This window comes from Ranitomeya variabilis, chromosome 4 (assembly GCF_051348905.1).
Source record: "Ranitomeya variabilis isolate aRanVar5 chromosome 4, aRanVar5.hap1, whole genome shotgun sequence".
In the NCBI taxonomy this organism is placed as follows: Eukaryota; Metazoa; Chordata; class Amphibia; order Anura; family Dendrobatidae; genus Ranitomeya; species Ranitomeya variabilis.
In genome coordinates, this window is record NC_135235.1 from 624,092,193 (window position 1) to 624,117,163 (window position 24,971).

General features: G+C 41.0%; 1 protein-coding gene across 3 annotated transcripts in view; it reads right to left on the reverse strand.

Moving 5' to 3' along the window:
• Nucleotides 1-24,971, reverse strand: part of PIK3R5 (phosphoinositide-3-kinase regulatory subunit 5) — a 102,533-nt gene that overhangs the window by 9,717 nt on the left and 67,845 nt on the right. For all 3 annotated transcript variants that reach the window (XM_077253533.1, XM_077253535.1, XM_077253536.1), the window contains exons 4-17: nt 13,371-13,439; nt 12,876-13,014; nt 12,727-12,796; nt 10,746-10,920; nt 10,206-10,362; nt 9,287-9,367; nt 7,178-7,940; nt 6,891-7,047; nt 5,137-5,256; nt 4,735-4,854; nt 3,715-3,808; nt 2,538-2,614; nt 2,364-2,457; nt 1,892-1,974 (exon numbers count right to left, since the gene is read on the reverse strand). In XM_077253533.1, coding sequence (XP_077109648.1) covers nt 1,892-1,974; nt 2,364-2,457; nt 2,538-2,614; nt 3,715-3,808; nt 4,735-4,854; nt 5,137-5,256; nt 6,891-7,047; nt 7,178-7,940; nt 9,287-9,367; nt 10,206-10,362; nt 10,746-10,920; nt 12,727-12,796; nt 12,876-13,014; nt 13,371-13,439 — 2,199 coding nt within the window. The remainder of the gene's footprint in view (nt 1-1,891; nt 1,975-2,363; nt 2,458-2,537; nt 2,615-3,714; nt 3,809-4,734; nt 4,855-5,136; nt 5,257-6,890; nt 7,048-7,177; nt 7,941-9,286; nt 9,368-10,205; nt 10,363-10,745; nt 10,921-12,726; nt 12,797-12,875; nt 13,015-13,370; nt 13,440-24,971) is intronic.

The following is a 24,971-nucleotide window of genomic DNA, read 5'->3' on the forward strand; positions in this document are numbered from 1 at the left end:
ACGTCAGGGCTCGGAAGGGAGGGAGCACCATTTGACTTTTTGAACGCAAGATTGGCTGGAATCAATGGTGGCGCCATGTTGCGTTTGGAGACCCCTGATGTGCCTAAACAGTGGAAACCCCTCAATTCTAACTCCAACAGTAACCCAAACACACTCCTAACCCTAATCCCAACTCTAGCCATAACCCTAATCACAACCCTAACCCCAACACACCCCTAACCACAACCCTAACCCCGACACAACCCTAACCCTAATCCCAACCCTAACCCTAATCCCAACCCTAACCCTAATCCCAACCCTAACCCTAATCCCAACCCTAACCACAACCCTGACCCCAACACACCCTTAACCCTAACCATAACCCTAACCACAAGCCTAATCTTAACCCTATTTCCAACCCTAGCCCTAATTCCAACCCTAACTCTAATTCCAACCCTAACCCTAAGGTTATGTGCCCAGGTTGCGGATTCGTGTGAGATTTTTCCGCACCATTTTTGAAAAATCCGCAGGTAAAATGTACTGCGTTTTACCTGCAGATTTACCGCGGATCTCCAGTGTTTTTTTGTGCGGATTTCACCTGCGGATTCCTATTGAGGAACAGGTGTAAAACGCTGCGGAATCCGCACAAAGAATTGACATGCTGCGGAAAATACAATGCAGCGTTGCCGCGCAGTATTTTCCGCACGATGGGCACAGCGGATTTAGTTTTCCATAGGTTTACATGGTACTGTAAACCTGATGGAAAACTGCTACGAATCCGCAGCGGCCAATCCGCCGCGGATCCGCAGCCAAATCAGCACCGTGTGCACATAGCCTAATTCTAACCCTAATTCTAACCCTAACCCTTACCCTAACCCTAGCCCTAACCCTAACCCTAATTCTAACCCTAATTCTAACCCTAACCCTAGTTCTGACCCTAACCCTAGTGGAAAAATAAAAGTAAATATATTTTCTTTATTTTTATTATTGTCCCTACCTATGGGGGTGATAAAGGGGGGTTCATTTACTATTTTTTTTATTTTGATCACTGTGATAGGTTTTATCACAGTGATCAAAATGTACCTGGAACGAATCTGCCGGCCGGCAGATTCGGCGGGCGCACTGCGCATGCGCCCGCCATTTTGGAAGATGGTGGCGCCCATGGAGCAGACGGACGGACACCGGGAGGCTCGGTAAGTATGAGGGGGGGATCGGAGCACAGGGGGAATCGGAGCACGGGGGGTGGGATCGCTCCGGGGGGAGCGGACAGGAGGACGGGGGAGCGGACAGGACGGAGGACTGGGGAGGCGATCAGTGGCGGTGGGCAGATCAGGGTTTCCAGCCATGGCCGATGATATTGCAGCATCGGCCTTGGCTGGATTGTAATATTTCACCATTTTCATAGGTGAAATATTACAAATCGCTCTGATTGGCTGTTTCACTTTCAACAGCCAATCAGAGCGATCGTAGCCACAGGGGGGGTGAAGCCACCCCCCCCCCCCCTGGGCTGAAGTACCACTCCCCCTGTCCCTGCTGATTGGGTGAAATTGGAGTTAACCCTTTCACCCGATCTGCAGGGACGCGATCCCTCCATGATGCCACATAGGCGTCACGGGTCGGATTGGCACCGACTTTCATGATGCCTACGTGGCGTCACAGGTCGGGAAGGGGTTAAGTGTTCCCTTTATTTATTTTTTTATATATATTTGCATAAAATGCAAAGTAAATATGTCATCTGTAACTTTTACAGATAATTTCATCTTCCACTTGCTTAATTATTCACAATAACAGTGGGTGCCCAAACTTTTACATGCCACTGTAATTAAATGAGCAGATGAACTACATGGACTTGTTATGTGTTTATTAATTATGCTGTAGAAATTGGTAATTTCTGGTCTAATATGGTTCTTACCTGATTAAAACATTTCTTTGTTTTGGAGTTCTGTCTTTTCACCACTTCCCGTACAGTTAGATTTAGACATTCCATTTTGGAATCTTTTAGAAAAATGTTAGCAAAAAAAGGACACATTGTTATTTCTATACCAGGATGTGTTAAGAGAATGCATTCTGCATACTTAATGTCTATAATTTCTCTTGATAATGTTTGACATGCAGTCCTGTCCCCACAGTTTCTTCCACGACCAGTAAAATATTTTTTTGCAATGCATGAGATTTTGTTTCTTCATTCATCAGTGATCTTCCACTTGCCCTCCTTACATTGTAACACTGTACACTAATATCACCACTGGAGTTGACCGGTCTCTGCCTTCCATAACATTTTAGATATTCTGGTGCATTAAGAAGTAATTTAACTTTTAATTTCAGTTTCCAGAAAATCAAAAATATATATATTTTTATGAATTGTAACATCTTGAGTCCCTCACCAAGTTCTTCAAATGTCTTGCACGCTTTTCTAAGGCTTACAGATGTACACAACTTTTCTCCATCGCTCCATCGGCTCCGGCCACTTACGCTGGACTAAAAAATAATGAGAACAATGCTATGATCTGATTGTCCTTTCCATTTTAGTAGAACTTTTATATGCATTTTATACCTACTTTGCTGTAAACAATTTGTAGTGTAAAGGGAATTGCTTCTCGATCTCCATCAATCCCAAGTCTCTTGCAGCCAGGTCCTAAAAGAAAGCCCTAAATCACCATGTTGCCAACTTTTGACTATGGTTTTATAACACTCATCGGTACAAATTCCGAGCAGTCCAGATTATGGGATCTGATTCATCGTTGATTTTGTACCTTTTTCTCAAGCAAAAATCGTTTAAAAGGGAAGAATCAGACTCTGGTATAACTCAGACGAGGATCGTAATGCAATGCTGAGACTGGCCTTCAGCTCTCTAGACTAGTGATGAGCGAGTATGCTCGTTACTCGAGTTTCTCCGAGCATGCTCATGTGGTCTCCAAGTATTTTGGCATGCTCGGAGATTTAGTTTATGTCGACGCAGCTGCATGATTTGCGGCTGCTAGACAGCTTGAATACAGTACATGTGGGGATTCCCTAACAAACATGCAATCCCCACATATATTCAAGCTGTCTAGCAGCCGCAAATCATGCAGCTGTGTTGACATAAACTAAATCTCTGGGTACGCCGAAATACTCAGAGACCACCCGAGCATGCTCGGAGAAACTCGAGTAAGAAGAATACTCGCTCATCACTACTCTCGACCTAAGCATGATGGCATGTATTTCTATGCAGCTGTCATGCTTAGGTGGGGAGTGCCGATGGAAAGTCCGAACATTGCGTTGCGATCCTCATCCGAGTTATACAACCGACTGACTCTCTCCTAATAGTGACTTATTATTATTAATTGATTTGTGTTTTTTTTTAAATTTGGCTTTACTTGATTTCACCTATTTTTTTTTTATTCTTTCGCAATGTGAGCATGTGTACGCCATGTTTACGTCTAATTCATCTGTTGCAACTTTTTGAAAATTATTTGCACAGTTGTACTCCAGTAGTCACTTGAGTGCAAAATCTAATTTTTTTTAAAGACTAAAACGCAACATCTTAAAAGGTCATGCAAGTTTTTTGCGCTAAGAAGATGCAACAAAAGGAAAAAGACAAGAAAAAAACAGTATTTTTGATTTTTGTTGAATTTGCCATAAAAATCAGCAACTAATACCACAAGGCAAGCAAACAGTCACTTACAAAAACACAATTGATGAATCTGGGTCTATAAATTTTTCATACAGACTTTTACCATTTGCATGACCCCTTACCTGAAGCTTTGATAGCTCTTAAGGCTGCAGAATGCCCCATTTCCAGAGATTGGATGAAAACCTCTGTTTGTTTTCTGCCGCCATCAAATGTGATCTAAAGGTAAAAGAAAATGGGACATACCATGTATCATTTTTATTTTTTTCAGTGAAATTGTTCTACATTCTTACACTGAGCTTTACTATTCGTTTTCCCATTTGTAAAGTCTTAGTCAAGATGAACCTCAGTGTTGAGCTTTTGTGTGATGCTAGTGGATGTTTCTTCATAACAGCACTCCATATGGTTTGACAGAGTACTGCAAGTAAAATTTTGAGATTGCTTGCTTTTTTGGGCCAGTTCAGGCATTCAAAAATATATATATATATTTTTTTAAAAAAATCTGTTTATTAAAATTTTTTAAAATTAACAAGACATCTGAACAGCCTTAACACATAGCAATCACAAGAACCCATAAACCCTAGCCCTCCCCATCCCACCCCAAGTCTTCTTCTCTGAAAGAAAAAAAATATATATTTTTTTTTAAAGTAGAAGATGCTCAAGGAATTGTTATTTTTTCAAGAGTTTTGAAAACCTGAAGCTTTTTTTATTTTAAGCATTTTCTGGTTGTTTGCTACAATTTCTTTCTAATTGATTTTTTGCTGACTTTTTTATTTAGCATTTTCTTTATTTGGCTATTTTTTAACAGACTTTAAAAAAAAAAATTCCATTAAACAATAAAGAAGACGCTGAAAAAAAAATATTTAAAGAAGCTCAAAAGTCTGAATGTGTGAACAGCAAGTTGTTTTTACATAGAAATTATTATTTATCATATATCATTGGGAGTTTTTTTTCCAGCATTTTCTACTCCAAAATTGCCAGAAAAAGGCATCTATATAAGAAGAAACAGTTTTTTCTTTCACGAGTGAATGAATGCAAGGTTGTTATTATTTTTTATGTTGAGAGAACATTATGACAATGCAGAGGAGATATTGGTGCATGACAGAGCTTTTTCTAGACCGTTGTTTGATGGAAATTGTGCTTACCTCGGCTTGGTACAACTGGAGAAGTAGAGAGCGATTGGCAAATCGGCAATAATACAGCACCATGTCGGCAAGGATGGGCATCTTTTGGGTCTCTACTAAGCCATTTTCAGGTGTAGAGGACTGCAGGAGATTATGGAAGAGATATATCGCTTATCACGTTTTTTGCATTTAATTGCCTGATCAAAGCACCCCTAATGTGTCATTTGTTTCCACATTGTTCATGGTACCAACACTTTTCAATAAAAATTAGATTTAGCCAAGAAATAATCATACCTCACAGCTAGTGTTGGTCTACCTTGCCCTTTGGCTTTGTCACATACATGATGTACTTCGGAGTCCAAGTCATATGGAAAGTTGTAAATTGCCTTCTATGGCCTCTAGTGCCTCATTGTTATTAATTACCTGAGAGAGGACAGATGTGGGAAGATCCATCAGACCCAAGATGTTCCGTTTGTACCATGGATCCAACATTCCGATGTAGTGAGAGATGTCGTTAGTGCTTTCCTCGGTTCCTGTCATGTCCTGGTGGAGGGCATTATGGAATTTAGGTCATGGTTAAACTTTTAAAAGGTTTCTTGTCAAGTTACTTTGTAGTCCTCAAAGATGACCTATTTCTTCAATCAGGTTTTCATGGTATAAATGTTTTTTTTTTTTTTAGTTTTTCATATCACTATCTATATTGAAGAAACAAAAATCTGGGGACTAGGCCTTATACTAGACTCACACTTTCTTTCTATACAGTAGATAACACAGGATCCACCACTAACAATGGATGATGTTACAGCTCACTTCCACCACCTTCCTTGACAATGACATTTGCCCTCATTAGTGCACTCTCTTAAAGGGAGCCTGTGTCAGAGGAAAACATACCGTAAAAGCTGCGAGGAGACTAATTGAACAGGCGGGTTCCCGGTGACTTCTCCTTGCTCACTGCCAGTGATTGACACATGCGGCAAAAGACCTGTCGCTCAAGGGGAGCAGGTTTGGAGAAGCTGCCGGGGACAAGCCGCACAGGAGACTAGTCAGAAAGGTGGGTCCTTTTAAATGTTGTTTTTCTCTGAAACGCTCCTGCATTCCAGAGTCATACATACCTGTCTGAAATCATGCTGCCAGTGTCTGATACATGCTGCCCATGGTTCGGATAGTATGTATCAGCTGTCAGGTTCCCTTTAAATGCTTCAATAAAATGCAATAGGGTCTGAATCAGTCTATAACTGCTAATGTCCCTGTGCCCAACGGGAGATCTAATATATTAGGCTTAATGGCCAGTGTGAAAATTGTATTATTTTTTTTTTTTTAAATATAGTGATATGAAAAATAAAAAATTGGACAAGAAGCACCTGTGTAAATGTGTGTGTAATGTAGTGTAAGTGTGCTATATTCTCACTGATCGCTGTCCTCCCCAGTTTTCAGCGTAGCTCCGTTCCTCTTCTGAGTCACGTGCCAGCTATTCTGACTCACGGGATTACAGTGGGTTCTATGTGTGAGCTGGAAGTCTTTACAAGAGTATGTCTGTGTCACAACGAGATTCCATAGACTTACATTGTAATAGTGACTGCTGGCTCACACGTAGAGCACCGTGTGATGATGTGAGTCAGAATAGCCGTCATGTGGCTCAGAAGAGGAGTGGACTGGTGCTGGAAATTGGAGGAAAAAACCCTAAGGCTAGGTTCACATTGCGTTAATGTGTGCACGCTAACGGACAGCTTTGCACGGCGAAAATGTCGCAATTAACGCCGTGCAACGGGTCCGTTAGCGCACCCATTGACAGCAATGTGAAGTTTCCCTGTAGCGCATCGCAAGCGCGTGCCTTTTTTGGCTCGCGCTAGCGATGTGCCGTTCTTCTGTGGCGCGCCTCGGACGCTGCTTGCAGCGTCCGCGGCGCGCCCGAGGTCCGTTCCCCGCTCTCGCAGATCGGGGATCTGCGAGAGCGGGGACGTTACCGCGACCCCTAAACGTGGCCCCTAAATAAACATTGCGTTAGCGCAATCTGCTAGCGCTAGCGCTAAACGGATTGCCCTAACGCAATGTGAACCTAGCCTACCACTCACATCACGAGCTGCATTCACAATTCAGCTATTTACCAGAGTTTCTGTAATTTATCACACAATGCACTGTTGAAGATGAACTGTTTATCTCTGCTAGGTAGACATTACCTCTGGGATAGTCTTTGCTGATGGACTTGGAGATTTTAAGGGGGAGTCTATGTTTGTCAGTGTTACTGTTGGGGAAAGACTGTTTCTTCTTACTGGCACATAGTGCAGCTGCAGCTTAAAGAACCGTGTAAGCATTGGACATTTACTTTCTTTCAACCTGAATGACAAAGACATAGACAATGAATGAAGGAAACATTACTTGGTGATATCAAGGTCTCACGAGATTTGATTATATTCCACCATTACATAATTTAGGTAAAAGCAAGCAGAAATTTACCGGTATTCACCTTAGGTTGCTGTATGCTCTCGCTAACTTTCCAGAAATTCGATCAGAACCGAACACTACGACCCTCAACGTGGAAGCTTTGGAGTCCTCATTAGAGCTCAGGAAAGGTCTCCTCTTTAAAGCCAGCTTTTGGTTCTGCTGAATTTCCCAGATATGAGCGCCAAGAGCATGTTGAGGAAGAGACTGAGATCTTTTTGACCTCACTGGCACTCGTCTCACCTGGGGCGTACATAAGCTACCGGCTCGTCTTAATGGTATATTCTGCAGGTGGGACATAGATCCTGTCATAGAATAGGTGGGAGAATTACTTAAATCAGTCTTTGACTTGCCCTTAGATAGATGGTTCTTGGGTCTAAAAAGCTTACAGATCTTCTGAGTGAATTTTCGATTGACCTTTTCTTCTCGGTAATCCACTCTTTCCGGTGTCTCCTGAGAACTGTCATCGCTGTCTTCAATATATCCACTATCTACACAGCTGGAGAGGTTGGAGACAAATTGCACGGAGTGGGTGGAGATGCTGGTCATGTTGGCTTCCTCTTGTACATTACTTGGTGTGCTCCAGTACACGTAACGTCTGGAGGCGTTAGAGAAAACAGAATCTCGCTGGTTAGTATCATTGGGAATTTCCTCTTCTACCTCTTCCAGTTCTTCTTCCTCTTCTTCCTCTTCAACATCAACGTCATCCTCCTCGTTGACTTCATTTTCTGGAGAAAGACTGGTTGCTCTAGTGTCTTCTTCAGATAAAAGTATATTATTCAGTACGTCTGCCAAAGAGAAATGAGGCAATTAATCTCTGATGACGTTGGAGAACATAAATGGCTCTTCGAATGAAACGGCAAATGTTTACGTGATTGGGGTGTGCAAAGACGTGGCTAGTGGGGGAATCCGTTTATGGGAAATTAGATCAGTTGCTGATATACAATGCGGCACATGTATCAATACTAATTGTCAGCATTTTTACAGCTTTTTTATGCAACTGATAAGCTGCTTTTTACAGTACCAGCAAAAGCTGTGAGATGTCAGAAATCTCATGTACACTCTTGTTTTTTTTCTCCTGACCAAATTTGAGAACTGTGTTGAGAGCGGTGTTTTTGAAACCCGCAGCATGTCAATACTTTCAGCGTTTTTGCAGCGATTTTCCACTCATAAAAAGCAATGACAAAGTAAAGAAACAATGCATTTTTGGCAAATAAAACTAACTTTATTAAACATCTGCACCCAAATAAAAAAAACACAGCTGTAGAAGACAGTCTGAAAATGTGCCAGATTTATGGGTCATGCTGTCTGATCTATCTATCATTTTTATTGCCTTTTTTGGGGGGTTGGGGAAGGGGGCGAGAGTAAAAGTTTGTGGGTCTGATTCATTCTTTGTGTATATTTTTTTAAGTCACATTTTTTGGTTTGGGTTTTTGTGCGGAATTTTTCAAAATGTTGCATGCAGTTCACTAAATTTTGTTCAAAGAAAGAAAGAAATAACATCATTTTTTTGTCTATAACCTTTAAACCACTATTTAGGACAAAAAGTCACACATTTGCAGAAACTGTGCCAAAATATCTGGCAAACATGAAATCACTCTTAGGAAGGGGGAGAACTAGAGTACTTTTGTCACAAACTTAGCAACTTTTCCTGTCTCGCGCTGTTGCACATTAGGACACGCCTCATTTCAACTAAACAACGTCCATTTTTAGTGAACAAGAAGCAGAAAGTGTCTAAAATACATAATAAATATGGTTACAAGTCATGAAAACAGGTTTTTTTGGCTGAAATCTGATGCATTTAGCTTGATGAGTTTCCTCCAATGTCTGTGGTTAGAATTTGTCGTACTTACACGCATTCATTGATTGGCTTACTTACTGATCCGTCATTAGATTTCACAATACAAATTACATTCATGATTAATTAGATCTCTTAGACCGCAAGGGGTTGCTGTACTTACTTAAAGAATCCACAACCGAATAGTTGCAATCACTTCAAATTAAAACAAGCATTTTATGATTCCAGTCAAAGTTGGTAATTTTAATATATAAGGGAGAAAAAAGGTTGTACAGCCAATCCGGCATGGATTTTCATAGTAAGTATACTACATATAATGTGTATATATCTACTCACCAAAGTTATCTTGATCCCAGGTGTATGTGTAACATTTGGGAATTGGAAGACAGATGGGCTGGAACTGGTCTAATGAGATGTCTAGTTGGATAGAGGGAAGAACATATTTGTCATTATTTTAGGTAACATAAGCTCAATATTGGGTACATGACCCTGATGGCTATGGCGTCCTTTGCCGTCTACATCGACATGACTGATGCTACCGGTGATTGACTGCAGTGGTCAGGTACTGTAGACAAGCTGTAACTTGTCAACTGCCGCCCTGTCAACAAATACTGGCATGGACCAACAGAGAGATGTTATTGTATCGGTATGGGCACAAGTAGGTAAGTACTGCTTGGTTTGTTGTTTTTAAAGTACAAGCAGCCATGGCCCGATATTTAATGTAACTGGACAACCCATCTGGGGACATCTGTGGCGCATTGGAAGATTGTCAAAGAAAACTCTGGGGTCTATGGGGTCATATTTTTTTCCTTCTGGAGAGTGACATGTCAAGCCTGGCATGTCAGCTTGCGGAGACTTATAGGCCATGCATGCTCCTCTGGGAAATTAAATATGCAATTGTCTCTTCAGAGAGAATAAGGACTTGAACTCTAGCGTCACCTATTGGAAGCAGCGATCTTATGTCTCCTCACTCTGATATGCCACTCTGATGTTACCCCTTAGACCCCAGTCCAGAGCCTCTCACCTAGCCAAATCAGACCTCATACTTTGCACTGACGAGGGGCAACATCCCTAAATACCGTGACTGCAAATTGAGATTCTGCTTTGGCTTTTATCCTAAACCATATTGCAAGGCTCGTTAAACGGTCAGTGTTTACTTTTAGGATTGCTGCTTCCAAAAGGTGGCGCTATAGAGTTCTAGTCCTCTTCTTCTCTGAAGATACAATTCGCATAAAGAAAACTCTAAAATCCTCACCTGTTTGGTACCCTAGAAAACCACCTTGTTTCCCAATCTCCTGTAGCTTGTTTTTTATCCACGCCCTATTCTTCTCCAGGTCGCCATCATTGAACGCTTCTTCTACAGTGTCCGTCAAATCCGAAAAGAGGGTTTTCAGCTCCTCTTCTGTCTTAGACTAAAAAAGAAAATAAAGGCATACATTATGGTATAATCAGATGCATACAGTAGTTAGTGGAACCAATCCAAGTTTCTCCCTGTCCCATTTCAGATCCCGTGAGGCTGGACCAGGTCCACCATAGCATGCAGTACTCCTGGGTCACACAGAACTTGTATTGTTTGATAAGGAAGCAAGGTACCACAGGAGGGTCAGGGTTAACAAATTGGGGCTTGGTACAGTACCCCCACAAAGATGGCACAGTAACACTGGGGGGACTCTCATCTTGTGAGGACTAACTTAACTTTCCTCTGGATATCGAGCAAGTGGTAAGCGTTCCACACAATGGCTCTTACTTAATATTTGGTGCTTTGGTAAAATCCACCCATTTAGTGGACACCTACCTTTAGCTTCTCCTTTATGACAGTGATTTGGGAGGATGGCCCCAGGTTGGCTTGGTACAGATGCTGAATAAGGGAAATGTAAGTGTTTTCAGCAGTTTGCTCTATGGTTCTTAGACGGTCAGTGACTGACAAAAACTCTTTAGGAAGTTCTACAGGATTCACCAACAGCACCGTCCTAGAAGAAAATGAAATCTTAAGGCATTAATTGTGTCCCGATCAGCAACCGAACTGTACATTAAAGTTTCCGTCCTGCTCTATGCAATTAAGACATGATCAACAATGTGATCGAATGGACCCCCTTATGGAATGAATAAAAAATGTAAAGAAAAAAAAAATACAAAGCAATAAAATGTTTACAATTATTAAGAAAAAATAGGAGCCCCCCACTATTTTGCTATTAAATATGCTTCATTATCTAAAAGAAAAAAAGTAGAGAAAGTACACAAAAAAGTACCCATTGGTATCTGTGACTGTTCTGCTGTAAGTTATAATCTTATCACTTTGTTAGAACGTCATAAAATAGATAAAACAAAGCCAAGATAGCTCCCAAAAATGGAGTAAGAAGTTATCAAAAGTCTCATCTATTCCAAAATAGTACTAGTAAAAATTTCACCTTTTCCCACAAAAAGAACAAGCTAGAATTTGTTGCACAAACAAAACCTAAAATAAACAACCCCAAAATTGCCCCATAACAAAAGGTCTATATACATACAGTGAAGGAAAAATTATTTGATCCCTTGCTGATTTTGTAAGTTTTCCCACTGACAAAGTATCTTTTGCCAGAGGGATCAAATTCATATTTCTCACAGCAAAATGCAAATACATTTATATAATTTATATAATATGATTTTCTAGATTTTATTTTTGATATTCTATCTCTCAATGTTAAAAATTGATCTACCCTTACAATTATAGACTGTTGATATCTGTCAGTGGGCATACTTACAAAATCAGCAAGGGATCAAATAATGATTTCCTTCGCTGTATACAGTATATGACGACAAAGTATGCAAAGGTGAAAAACATCACTTCCTTGTACTGTCCTATTGGACTTATCACTTTCCATTAGGTCATGAAAAGGCAGTTATTATTCGTCACAGGATTGTGGTAACAGGGCTCCAACTTTCTAATAGTGATCAATTCCCAGTGCTATATCAAAGGGGATTGATCGTGGTTACTGTTTACAGTGGCTCAGGTAACTCCTTACATACTGCAGTCAATTATGACAGCTGCATGTAAAGCGTAAGTGCGAGATCGCTCCCTCTGTCACTCCATTGGCATCCCACAGTGTGATTGCGGGGAGCTGCTGGTTTCTATTTCATCCAGAGGAGAATCAATGGCCTCAGGTCTGAAATAAATAAAAAGTTTAATAGGTTGTCTTGCACAATCTGTTAGAGTATGTGCACACAGTGTTTTTGGGGATGTTTTTGAGCGGGTCTGCTCCAAAAACGCCTTAAAAGTCTCTAAAAACAATGCGCAAAATAATCTTCCCATTTATTTGCATTGTGAGAACATTGTTTTTTATATATTAAGTATTTAGAGCATTTTTGTTCCCCTTCATGTTTTGAAAAACACCAGGTGGTAAAAAAGGAAAGTACAAGGGCATTGGGTGGTAATGGTGTGAAATTTCCTGATGAAGGTGTTCCTTTGACCTCACACCACCGCTCTCAAACGCTGTTATGGTGCAGCGTAAGATAGCAAAGGCGGTCTATCCTCTTCAGTCATAAGTCCCACTTTCATTTTGGGCGCAATCATAGCAGGAGATTGGTCTGGAGACTATGTGGGCATCACCATGAAGATGCCTTCACAGTGGAAACATCACTGTATGGTAGCCAGATCCTTCTAGTCTTCATTCCAAGTGCTCTAACAGCTTGACGTTACATTGATTTGGTCATATTTCCAGATGTAAAAAATACTCGTAAATTAAGACTGACATCGATATCTATGTTTTCTCGTTAAATCTTCACTTCGCTTTACTTACACAATGCTGGGCATGGAGGATTTCGTTAATAGACCTTGTTCTGCTCTAACCAGACGCTGATAGGTGATTCCTGCCAAAAGATATTACGTCATTGACTAGTAACTTGTAAAAAAGAAACAGTGGATATTAAAATATTATAATAATAATACCTGGAGCTTTTTGCTCCTCACTGATAAAGCTTAGGATCTCCTGGTAAATGTCGCAGTATGGAGCTGGCCAAGTAAGGAAGACATGAAATGTCTCAAAGGCTTTAGGTAGAAGGGTGCACTCTTCAGGAATCCAAGGGGCCTGCATTGAAGATAGACAGATGGACGCAACACTGTTACCACTATGACAATATTGGTCAATATTAGCGAATGCACAAACTCTGTTCTGCTACATTTAGAAGTGACCAGTTGCTAAATTGTAGACACCTCTCACACCATTCAAAGACATCTTTATCGCCTGCTTTTGTATACTTTTTTCTTTTTCCGTTCACGCTTTTTTTTATTAGTATTATGCTTTTTTTTGCTATATACTGTATTTATTTGTGCTTTGAGTCAAACAATGGATTTACTTTTGACTCGTGACCAGTAGGGGGCACCATATGGTCATCTGTTGTAAGGCTTCGGACTGTCGTCCGTCATATACTAATGATTGCTTACCAAGATAACTGCAAAATGAAACATCAACGCCAGAGGCGTGAGAAGCTCATACTCGCATTTTTCCTGGGCCTGAAAAACAATAAAATAAATCACATAGTTCAGAAAGTTGTATGGATATTTGGGATATGAATGCCTCCTGACGCCTTGACATTTGTTAAATGCGTATATTTGAAATATTCACCCCCATTAAAAAAAGAAAAAAACAAAAAAAATCATACCATCAGCTTTCTACATTTCTGTTTCTCCAAAGATCTGTCACATAGACTGTACCTGCTATAAAACTGAGGCCCCAATCGACTTCTAGAACTTCGGAGCTCTGTAGAATAAGGGGTTGATCCACCTTTGGCAACAATTTCTTTTTCTAACTTAAATGCAGATATTTTTGCTAAAAAAAAATGTTTGGAATAGAGTTTCATTAAAAATGTTGCACTCTTTATCTTCTATAGCCTCCGTGTTGCACTGTCTATTGCTGGCTTCAGAAAAGGCTTAAAGGCGTATTTCCATCTCAGAGATCCTATCTCAATATGTAGTAGTTGTAATAGTTATAATATGAGAAAATACCTCCAATTAGAACTGTAGTATAGTTTTTCTGATTAGCTATGTCGCTTACCCCATATGCAGGGGTGACATAGCGAATCAGAAGAACTATGCTACATTTCAAATTGGAGGTATTTGCTAATATTACAATTATTACACCTACTACATATTGGGATAGGAGCTCAGAGATGGAAATACCCCTTTAACTTGGCTCATTTTGACAGTCCGATGGTAGAATTTCTAATTCTTTTAGCTTTCTTTCCATCTCCTCTGAGTTGATCTATGACCATAGCAATTTTTAATGTGCAGAGAAACATAGAGCCTGATAAAGTCAGACAGTGCTTAAAGTTTTCATGAAACCAAAGTGCAAAAATGATTTCTAGCCCCAAATTCATCCATTTAAGTAAAAAAAAAAAATTCACAATGATGGAAATTATTAGGAGTTCTACAGACCCTTGGTGTTAAGGGGGTTGCCTGCTACTTGGATAGCCCCTTCTCAATTACTACATTTCCCCATGTAAAATAAAACAGCATGTTCTCACTTCTCCCAGGGCTTGCGTGACATAATTATGTGATGCGTCCCCTGCAGCCAATCAGCATCCGGTAATGGTCCGCGCCACTCTCACCTCCTTCCGATGTAGCTAAAATGTGGAGGGAGTCAGAGTGTGGCATCCATGATTTTAATGAGAGTGAAGTCATGGACTATGGCAGCTGCAGGGCTGACATGACAATATAATGTCACAGGAGATTCACCGGCGATGCCGCTGGAACAGCACTGGCACGGAGATGACTACAGGCTTTTTTTACATTTTATATAGGGGAAAATAGTAATTGAGAGGGGATTTTATGATTCGAATAGTGGACAAAGCCTTTAAGAATATGTTGAGTTTACAGCTCAGTGATCTCTATTGTTATCCATGTCAGAAGATAGGTCTATATAGCGTTCTTTTTTTGAGAAATTCTAAGGATCTAAACATGATAGAATCACTGTATTCTTAGAGGTGCAGGGATAACACAGGTTGTCTCTCCTGCTACACTGAATCAAAATAAACACAAATAAAATACAAAACAACGTATAAATGATTAATAATAATAATAATAATCTTTATTTTTATATAGCGCTAACATATTACGCAGCGCTTTACAGTTTGTACACATTATCATCGCTGTCCCCGATGGGGCTCACAATCTAAATTCCCTATCAGTATGTCTTTGGAATGTGGGAGGAAACCGGAGTGCCCGGAGGAAACCCACGCAAACACGGAGAGAACATACAAACTCTTTGCAGATGTTGTCCAAGGTGGGATTAGAACCCAGGACTCCAGCGCTGCAAGGCTGCTGTGCTAACCACTGCGCCACCGTGCTGCCCTCAAAATAACACCTTAAAAAATAACATAGTGAAAACAATAAAGAAATTGTTATTAATTATTTCTCCCGGAAAATTATTGAAATTACACGTTTTGTTATACATGTGTGTATTTCCCTTGTGTGTATTGCAGCAACACAAAAAAAACTAAGAAAAAAGGCAAATTAGACATAATATCACATAAAAACCCAAAAATGGGCCGGACAAAATTGTTGGCACCCTCAACTTAATATTTGGTTGCACACCCTTTGAAATAAATAACTACAATCCATCGCTTCCTATAACCATCTACACGCTTCTTACTCCTCTCAACTGGAATTTTGGACCACTCTTCTTTTTCAAACTGCTCCAGGTCTCTCATATTTGAAGGCGCCTTCTCTCACCAGCAACAATTTTAAGATTTCTCCACAGGTGTTCAATGGGATTTAAATTCTGACCCATTGCTGGCCACTTCAGACTTCTTGAGCTCTTTGTTTCCATTTCTGGGTGTTGTTTGAAGTACATTTGGGGTCATTGTCCTGCTGGAAGACCCATGACCTAGGTTGCAAACCTAGCTTTCTGACACTGGGCACTATATTGTGACCCAAAATCCGTTGGTAATCTTCAGATTTCATGATGCCTTGCACAGTCAGAGGCAGCAATACAACCACAAAACATCTTTGAACCTCCACCATGTTTGACTGTAGGTACTGTGTTCTTTTCTTTGTAGGCCTCATTCAGTTTTCAGTAAACAGTAGAATGATGTCCTTTACCAAAAAGCTCTATCTTGGTCTCTTCTGTCCACAAAACGCTTTCCCAAGAGGATTTTGGCTTACTCATATACATTTTGGCAAACTGCACTCTAGCTTTATTATGTCTTGGTGTCAGCACTAGGGTCCTCCTGGGTCTCCTACCATAGCGTTTCATGTTATTCTAATGTCGATGGACACTGATGCACCCTGAGCGTGCGAGACAACTTGAATTTCTTTGGAACTTGACGGGGCTACATATCCAAAATCTGGACTATTCTGCGTTGCAACCTTTCATCAATTTTTCTCTGCTGTCCACATTCAGGGAGATTAACTACAGTGCCACGGGTTGTAAACGTCTTGATTATATTGCGCACCGTGGACGAAGGAACATCAAGATCTCTGGAGATGGACTTGTAACCTTGAGATTGTTTTTCCTCAGACAGCTCTCTTCTCCTCTTTCTGTTCTCCATGCATCGTGTGGCACACACATGCAAAGATTGAGTCAACTTATCTGGTTTCAGGTGTGATTTTCATATTTCCCACATCTGTTGCTTGCCATGGGTGAGTTTGAATGACCATCTCATGCTTGAAACAAAGTTGTTTACCCACAATTTTGGAAAGGGGCCAACAATTTAACAATTTTGTCTGGCCCATTTTGGGGGTTGTGTGTGAAATAATGTCCAATTTGCCTTTTCTCTGTTTTTTTTGTGTTGTTCCAATACACACAAATAAATATGTGTATAACAAAACAAGTGTAATTGCAATAATTTTCTGGGAGAAATACTTCATTTTCTGGGTGTGAACACTTACATTCATGACTGTATATGAAAGTAACAGACTCTTAGGCTGCGTTCCCACAATGAGCTTTTGGTGAGCTTTTGATGTTTGCAGATTTTCTGCACCATTTCTGCACACATTAATTAAAATGGGTTACAGTGCCTAAAAGTAGTATTCAACCCCCTGCAGATTTAGCAGGTTTAATAAGATGCAAATAAGTTAGAGCCTTCAAACTTCAAACAAGAGCAGGATTTATTAACAGATGCATAAATCTTACAAACCAAAAAGTTTTGTTGCTCAGTTAAATTTTTATAAATTTTAAACATAAAAGTGTGGGTCAATTATTATTCAACCCCTAGGTTTAATATTTTGTGGAATAACCTTTGTTTGCAATTACAGCTAATAATCGTCTTTTATAAGACCTGATCAGGCCGGCACAGGTTTCTGGAGTTATCTTGGCCCACTCCTCCATGCAGATCTTCTCCAAGTTATCTAGGTTCTTTGGGTGTCTCATGTGGACTTTAATCTTGAGCTCCTTCCACAAGTTTTCAATTGGGTTAAGGTCAGGAGACTGACTAGGCCACTGCAACACCTTGATTTTTTGCCTCTTGAACCAGGCCTTGGTTTTCTTGGCTGTGTGCTTTGGGTCGTTGTCTTGTTGGAAGATGAAATGACGACCCATCTTAAGATCCTTGATGGAGGAGCGGAGGTTCTTGGCCAAAATCTCCAGGTAGGCCGTGCTATCCATCTTCCCATGGATGTGGACCAGATGGCCAGGCCCCTTGGCTGAGAAACAGCCCCACAGCATGATGCTGCCACCACCATGCTTGACTGTAGGGATGGTATTCTTGGGGTCGTATGCAGTGCCATCCAGTCTCCAAATGTCACGTGTGTGGTTGGCACCAAAGATCTCGATCTTGGTCTCATCAGACCAGAGAACCTTGAAACAGTCAGTCTCAGAGTCCTCCAAGTGATCATGAGCAAACTGTAGACGAGCCTTGACATGACGCTTTGAAAGTAACCTTACGGGCTCGTCTGGAACGGAGACCATTGCGGTGGAGTACGTTACTTATGGTATTGACTGAAACCAATGTCCCCACTGCCATGAGATCTTCCCAGAGCTCCTTCCTTGTTGTCCTTGGGTTAGCCTTGACTCTTCGGACAAGCCTGGCCTCGGCACGGGAGGAAACTTTCAAAGGCTGTCCAGGCCGTGGAAGGCTAACAGTAGTTCCATAAGCCTTCCACTTCCGGATGATGCTCCCAACAGTGGAGACAGGTAGGCCCAACTCCTTGGAAAGGGTTTTGTACCCCTTGCCAGCCTTGTGACCCTCCACGATCTTGTCTCTGATGGCCTTGGAATGCTCCTTTGTCTTTCCCATGTTGACCATGTTTGAGTGCTGTTCGCAAGTTTGGGGAGGGTCTTAAATAGTCAGAAAAGGCTGGAAAAAGAGATAATTAATCCAAACATGTGAAGCTCATTGTTCTTTGTGCCTGAACTGCTTCTTAATACTTTAGGGGAACCAAACAGAATTCTGGTGGGTTGAGGGGTTGAATAATAAATGACCCTCTGACAAAACTTTTCCCAATTTTTACAAAAAATAAACAAAGAAATAACATTATTTTTTGCTGCAGTGCATTTCACACTTCCAGGCTGATCTACAGTCCAAATGTCACAATGCCAAGTTAATTCCAAATGTGTAAACCTGCTAAATCTGCAGGGGGTTGAATACTACTTGTAGGCACTGTACTTGCAGTTTTTTTAAAATATGCAGCATAAAAAAATCACCAAAATTTTTTTGTGGGAATGTAGCCTTATTGTGCTGCTTCCATCCTGCATGACATCTTTCTAGGTTTTGGTATAACATTGTGTGCGGTGGATATTGATGGTTCATACATACAATGCTGGGACATGTCTGTCTTGTTTCCGTAAAGACTTGCCTATTTGATACGTACAGTGTGAATTTAGTTCATGAAGGAAGCTCAAAATGACAACCAGTATAAACAAGCGGTCATAATAGAGTAAAGCAATACAGTGACTGTGATGGCCCATTGTCTAGGCGCAGGTCGTGTGGTGGCTCTGGGGAGTAATTCATGTCACCTGTCTTGATTAATGACCTCCATGTTGTTTGTTATGAGTTTAAAGTTTGGAAACTAGAACCTTCTTCCTGCAGAGTCCTTCTTGTTTGTCTTGTGGGCTCATTGTTACCAGCCGAGATCTGGACAAGAGAGTAAACTCAGGAAGCAATGTCTCTTCCCCTCAACTTCCATTCACAGAGCAGATGGTAGAGAATATGTTTTGCTTCATTGACTGTAGGTTCCCATCAACCTCAGGGGAAACATTGCACCTGACATGACCATTCTTTGTAAGAGATCAAGCAGGTGTATTATGTCTATTATGTGAAAATATTGTGTATTATTGTAAACATATTTTAGGGGGCAGTATTCTAGTAGATAGATTACCATACATACAAGGGCAATATTATATAAATTATATTCTTTTACATAAGGGGCAGTATTATAGTAGTTATATTCTTGTACATAGGCGCAGTATTACAGCAATTATATTCTTATACATAGAGGCAGTATTATAGTTGTTATGTTCTTGTACATAGGGGCAGTATTATAGTAGTTATATTCTTGTACATAGGGACAGTATTATAGTAGTTATATTCTTGTACATAGGGACAGTATTATAGTAGTTATATTCTTGTACATAGGGGGCAGTATTATAGTAGTTATATTCTTGTACATAGGAGGCAGTATTATAGTAGATATATTGTTGTACATAGGGGCAGTAATATAGTAGTTATATTCTTGTACATAGGGATAGTATTATAGTAGTTATAGTCTTGTACATAGGGGCAGTATTATAGTAGTTATATTCTTGTGCATAGAGGCAGTATTATAGTGGTCATATTCTTGTACATAGGAGGCAGTATTATAGCAGTTATATTCTAGGATATAGGGATCAGGATTATATTAGTTATGTTCTTATAATTAGGAGCAGTATTGTAGTAGTTATATTCTTGTGCAAAGGAGGCAGCATTATAGTAGTTATATTCTTGTACATAGGGATAGTATTATAGTGGTTATATTCTTATATATAGGAGCAGTATTGTAGTAGTTATATTCTTATATATAGGAGCAGTATTATAGTAGTTATATTCTTGTACATAGAGGGCAGTATTATAGTAGTTATATTGTACATAGAGGGCAGTATTATAGTAGTTATATTCTTGTACATAGAGGGCAGTATAATAGTAGTTATATTCTTGTACATAGAGGGCAGTATTATAGTAGTTATATTCTTGTACATAGGGGCAGTATTATAGTAGGTATATTCTTGTACATAGAGGGCAGTATTATAGTAGTTATATTCTTGTACATAGAGGGCAGTATAATAGTAGTTATATTCTTGTACATAGAGGGCAGTATTATAGTAGTTATATTCTTGTACATAGGGGCAGTATTATAGTAGGTATATTCTTGTACATAGAGGGCAGTATTATAGTAGTTATATTCTTGAACATAGAGGGCAGTATTATAGTAGTTATATTCTTGTATATGGGGCAGTATAATAGTAGTTATATTCTTGTACATAGAGGGCAGTATAATAGTAGTTATATTCTTGTACATAGAGGGCAGTATTATAGTAGTTATATTCTTGTACATAGAGGGCAGTATTATAGTAGTTATATTCTTGTACATAGAGGGCAGTATTATAGTAGTTATATTCTTGTACATAGAGGGCAGTATAAAAGTAGTTATATTCTTGTACATAGAGGGCAGTATTATAGTAGTTATATTCTTGTACATAGGGGCAGTATTATAGTAGGTATATTCTTGTACATAGAGGGCAGTATTATAGTAGTTATATTCTTGTACATAGAGGGCAGTATAATAGTAGTTATATTCTTGTACATAGAGGGCAGTATTATAGTAGTTATATTCTTGTACATAGGGGCAGTATTATAGTAGGTATATTCTTGTACATAGAGGGCAGTATTATAGTAGTTATATTCTTGAACATAGAGGGCAGTATTATAGTAGTTATATTCTTGTATATGGGGCAGTATAATAGTAGTTATATTCTTGTACATAGAGGGCAGTATAATAGTAGTTATATTCTTGTACATAGAGGGCAGTATTATAGTAGTTATATTCTTGTACATAGAGGGCAGTATTATAGTAGTTATATTCTTGTACATAGAGGGCAGTATTATAGTAGTTATATTCTTGTACATAGAGGGCAGTATAATAGTAGTTATATTCTTGTACATAGAGGGCAGTATTATAGTAGTTATATTCTTGTACATAGGGGCAGTATTATAGTAGGTATATTCTTGTACATAGAGGGCAGTATTATAGTAGTTATATTCTTGTACATAGAGGGCAGTATAATAGTAGTTATATTCTTGTACATAGAGGGCAGTATTATAGTAGTTATATTCTTGTACATAGGGGCAGTATTATAGTAGGTATATTCTTGTACATAGAGGGCAGTATTATAGTAGTTATCTTGTAGGGCAGTATTATAGTAGTTATATTCTTGAACATAGAGGGCAGTATTATAGTCGTTATATTCTTGTATATGGGGCAGTATTATAGTAGTTATATTCTTGTACATAGGGGCAGTATTATAGTCGTTATATTCCTGTACATAGAGGGCAGTATTATAGTAGTTATATTCTTGTATATGGAGGCAGTATTATAGCAGTTATATTCTAGGATATAGGGATCAGTATTATATTAGTTATGTTCTTATAAATAGTTGCAGTATTGTAGTAGTTATATTCTTGTGCAAAGGAGGCAGCATTATAGTAGCTATATTCTTGTACATAGGGATAGTATTATAGTGGTTATATTCTTAAATATAGCAGCAGTATTGTAGCAGTATATTCTTATATATAGGAGTAGTATTATAGTAGTTATATTCTTTAACAATGGAGCAGCATTATAGTAGTTATATTCTTCTATATAGGGGAAGTATTATAGTAGTTGTATTCTTGTACATAGGGCAGTATTATAGTAGTTATATTCTTTTACATAAGGGGCAGTATTATAGTAGTTATATTCTTTTACATAAGGGGCAGTATTATAGTATTTATATTCTTGTACATAGGAGCAGTATTATAGTAGTTATATTCTTGTATATGGGGTCAGTATTATATGTAACAAAACACTCCGGGATCGCCTTTGCTGGGGTCAAAGGTCACGTAGTTTGTGCATTGAATTCTGAGGCGACAGCAGGTTTCCAAGTTGGCTGACCTTAGGTCAGGTGTATTAAAGTGAAAGCAACATAGAAAAAAACAAAACATAAAAATAAATCCTAGCCTGTCCGGCACTAACTAAACCAATACGTTGCTATCTTAACAACTGGGGGGGCTTCTCCCACCCAGCTAACAACACATAGTCCTTGATCACAGCTCTCACTCACGTTTGTCTCACACAGACAGGCAATCTGTGTGCCCCAGGCTGACGATGGAAACCCCCAGCTGGTCATCCTTTATTCCTGCACTTATTAACCCCTCGGTATCCTGAAGATACTGAGCGGCCTAACTCACATAGGACAAGTACCTGGGCGAGATATATCTGCCCCCGATTACCAGACCGACATGACTCTTACACATCCCCCCCCCCTTTGCTCAGACCGCTCCGGTCGAGCAAGAGCACTCCTGAAACAGTGCACTCGGGACAGGGCATCAGCGTTCCCCATCTGCATCCCGGGGCAGTGCTCCACCGTAAAAGAGTACGCCTGCAGAGCAAGGAACCACCGGGTTACCCGACTATTACGGTCCTTGTGTAGGTGCATCCACTTGAGAGGGGCATGGTCCGTGACCAGCCTAAACTTCCTACCCGCCAGGTAATACTTGAGGGAGTCGAGAGCCCATTTAATGGCTAGGCACTCTTTTTCAACTACGGCATACCTCTGCTCATGTACATTCAGTTTCCGGCTGAGGTAGAGGACCGGGTGTTCCACTCCGTCCCTCACCTGTGAAAGTACAGCTCCGACACCAGTATCAGAGGCATCAGTTTGCACCACAAACTCGCCGCTGAAATCAGGAGCCACTAGTACTGGCTGAGAGCACAAAGCCCGTTTCAGGCTGTGGAAGGCCTCTTCAGCAGCCGAGGTCCATTTTACCATGACGGAACCCTTCCCTTTGGTAAGGTCCGTCAAAGGGGTAGCCATGGCTGCAAAATTGGGTATGAACCGGCGATAATAGCCGGCAATCCCCAGGAAAGCTTGTACTTGTTTCTTGTTCACTGGTTGCGGCCAGCCCTGAATTGCCTGTATTTTGTCGATCTGTGGTTTAACCACTCCTCTGCCAATCACGTAGCCCAAGTAGCGGGCTTCTTCAAGTCCGATGTGGCATTTCTTGGGGTTCGCCGTTAAGCCCGCGTCTCGTAGGTCATCAATCACTGCCTGTACCTTCTGGAGGTGAGTTTCCCAGTCCATGCTGTAAGTTACGATGTCATCCAGGTAGGCCGAGGCGTACTGCCTGTGGGGCCTCAAGACTCGATCCATCAATCTTTGGAACGTTGCTGGAGCTCCGTGAAGTCCAAACGACATGTAGACATACTGGAACAGACCTTCCGGTGTAGCAAATGCCGTCTTCTCTCTGGCCGCCTCCGCCAGAGGGATCTGCCAGTACCTCTTTGTTAGATCCAGGGTCGTAATGTATCGGGCTTTACCAAGCCGGTCGATTAACTCATCGACCCGGGGCATAGGGTACGCATCAAATTTAGAAACCGCATTCAGTTTCCTAAAGTCATTACAAAACCGGATGGAGCCATCCGGTTTAGGTACCAACACGATTGGACTGGACCAGGCGCTGTGCGACTCCTCAATGACTCCTAAGTACACCATTGCCATTACTTCCCGGGAGACGGCTTCACGGCGCGCTTCCAGGATCCGGTAGGGCTTCGCATGAACTGTGACCCCAGGTTCTGTGACAATCTCATGTTTCACCAGCTTAGTCCGGCCAGGTTTTTCCGAGAAAAACTGTCGGTTCTGTAACAAAAACTGCTTAACCTCAGATTTTTGTTGTTCCGAGAGAGTCTCGGCAATCTGCACCTCCGGTACGGTAGGTGAGCAAACCGGTTGGGGCAGATTCGCCGTTAGGGCAGAGCGGTCTTTCCAGGGCTTTATCAGATTCACATGATAAATCTGTTCTGGTTTTCTCTTACCAGGCTGGTACACTTTATAGTTCACTTCACCAACTCTACCTACGATCTCAAAGGGACCCTGCCATTTCGCCAGAAATTTACTATCTACCGTAGGGATCAGGATCAACACCCTATCCCCAGATGCAAATGTACGGACCTTAGCGCCTCTATCATAACTTTGCCTCTGGGCTCCCTGGGCCTGTAGCATATGGTCCTTAACAATGGGCATCACAGCGGCAATACGGTCCTGCATTTGTGTTACATGGTCGATCACCGTTTTAAAGGGAGTGACTTGTCCTTCTGCCATGGAATAACGCTCGACCAACTCCACAAGTTGATCCGCGGTCGTGGGATTTCCTTGGCTTACCCACCTTCTCAGCGCTGGTGGTAGTACCCTCAGGTACTTGTCCAGGACAATCCGCTGGATTATTTCTGGTGTTGTCAGTACCTCGGGTTGCAACCATTTCTTTGTTAAGTAGATCAGGTCGAACATCTGAGACCGCGGCGGTTTATCTGGCTGGTATGTCCACTGGTGTACCCTCTGTGCACGGACAGCCGTCGTCACCCCCAGCCGGGCCAGGACCTCAACTTTCAGCTTCTCAAAGTCCTGAGCTTCTTCCGGGTCCAAGTCATGGTAAGCTTTTTGGGCCTCGCCGGAGAGAAACGGGGCAATCAAATCGGCCCAACGTGCCTTCGGCCACTTCTCCCTCAAGGCCGTCCGCTCAAACGTTGTCAGGTATGCCTCGACGTCATCTTCTGCAGTCAGCTTTTGCCAGTATCGACTCACATGGATCCTTCTGGACTCTGCTTCTGGGTCCACCTCAGGCATGCTCACCAGGCGCTGCACCACCTGTTGGAGAAGCTGGCGGTCTGCACCCGTCATGTCCACTAACTCCTTCAGCTGTGCGGCCATCAAGCAATTAGCTTCATGCTGTGCGGCAGTGGCCTGCTGCTGTACGGCAGTGGACTGTACTAGGGCTTTCACCACGTCTTCCATACTGTCGCCTGTCCCACGTTAATGCC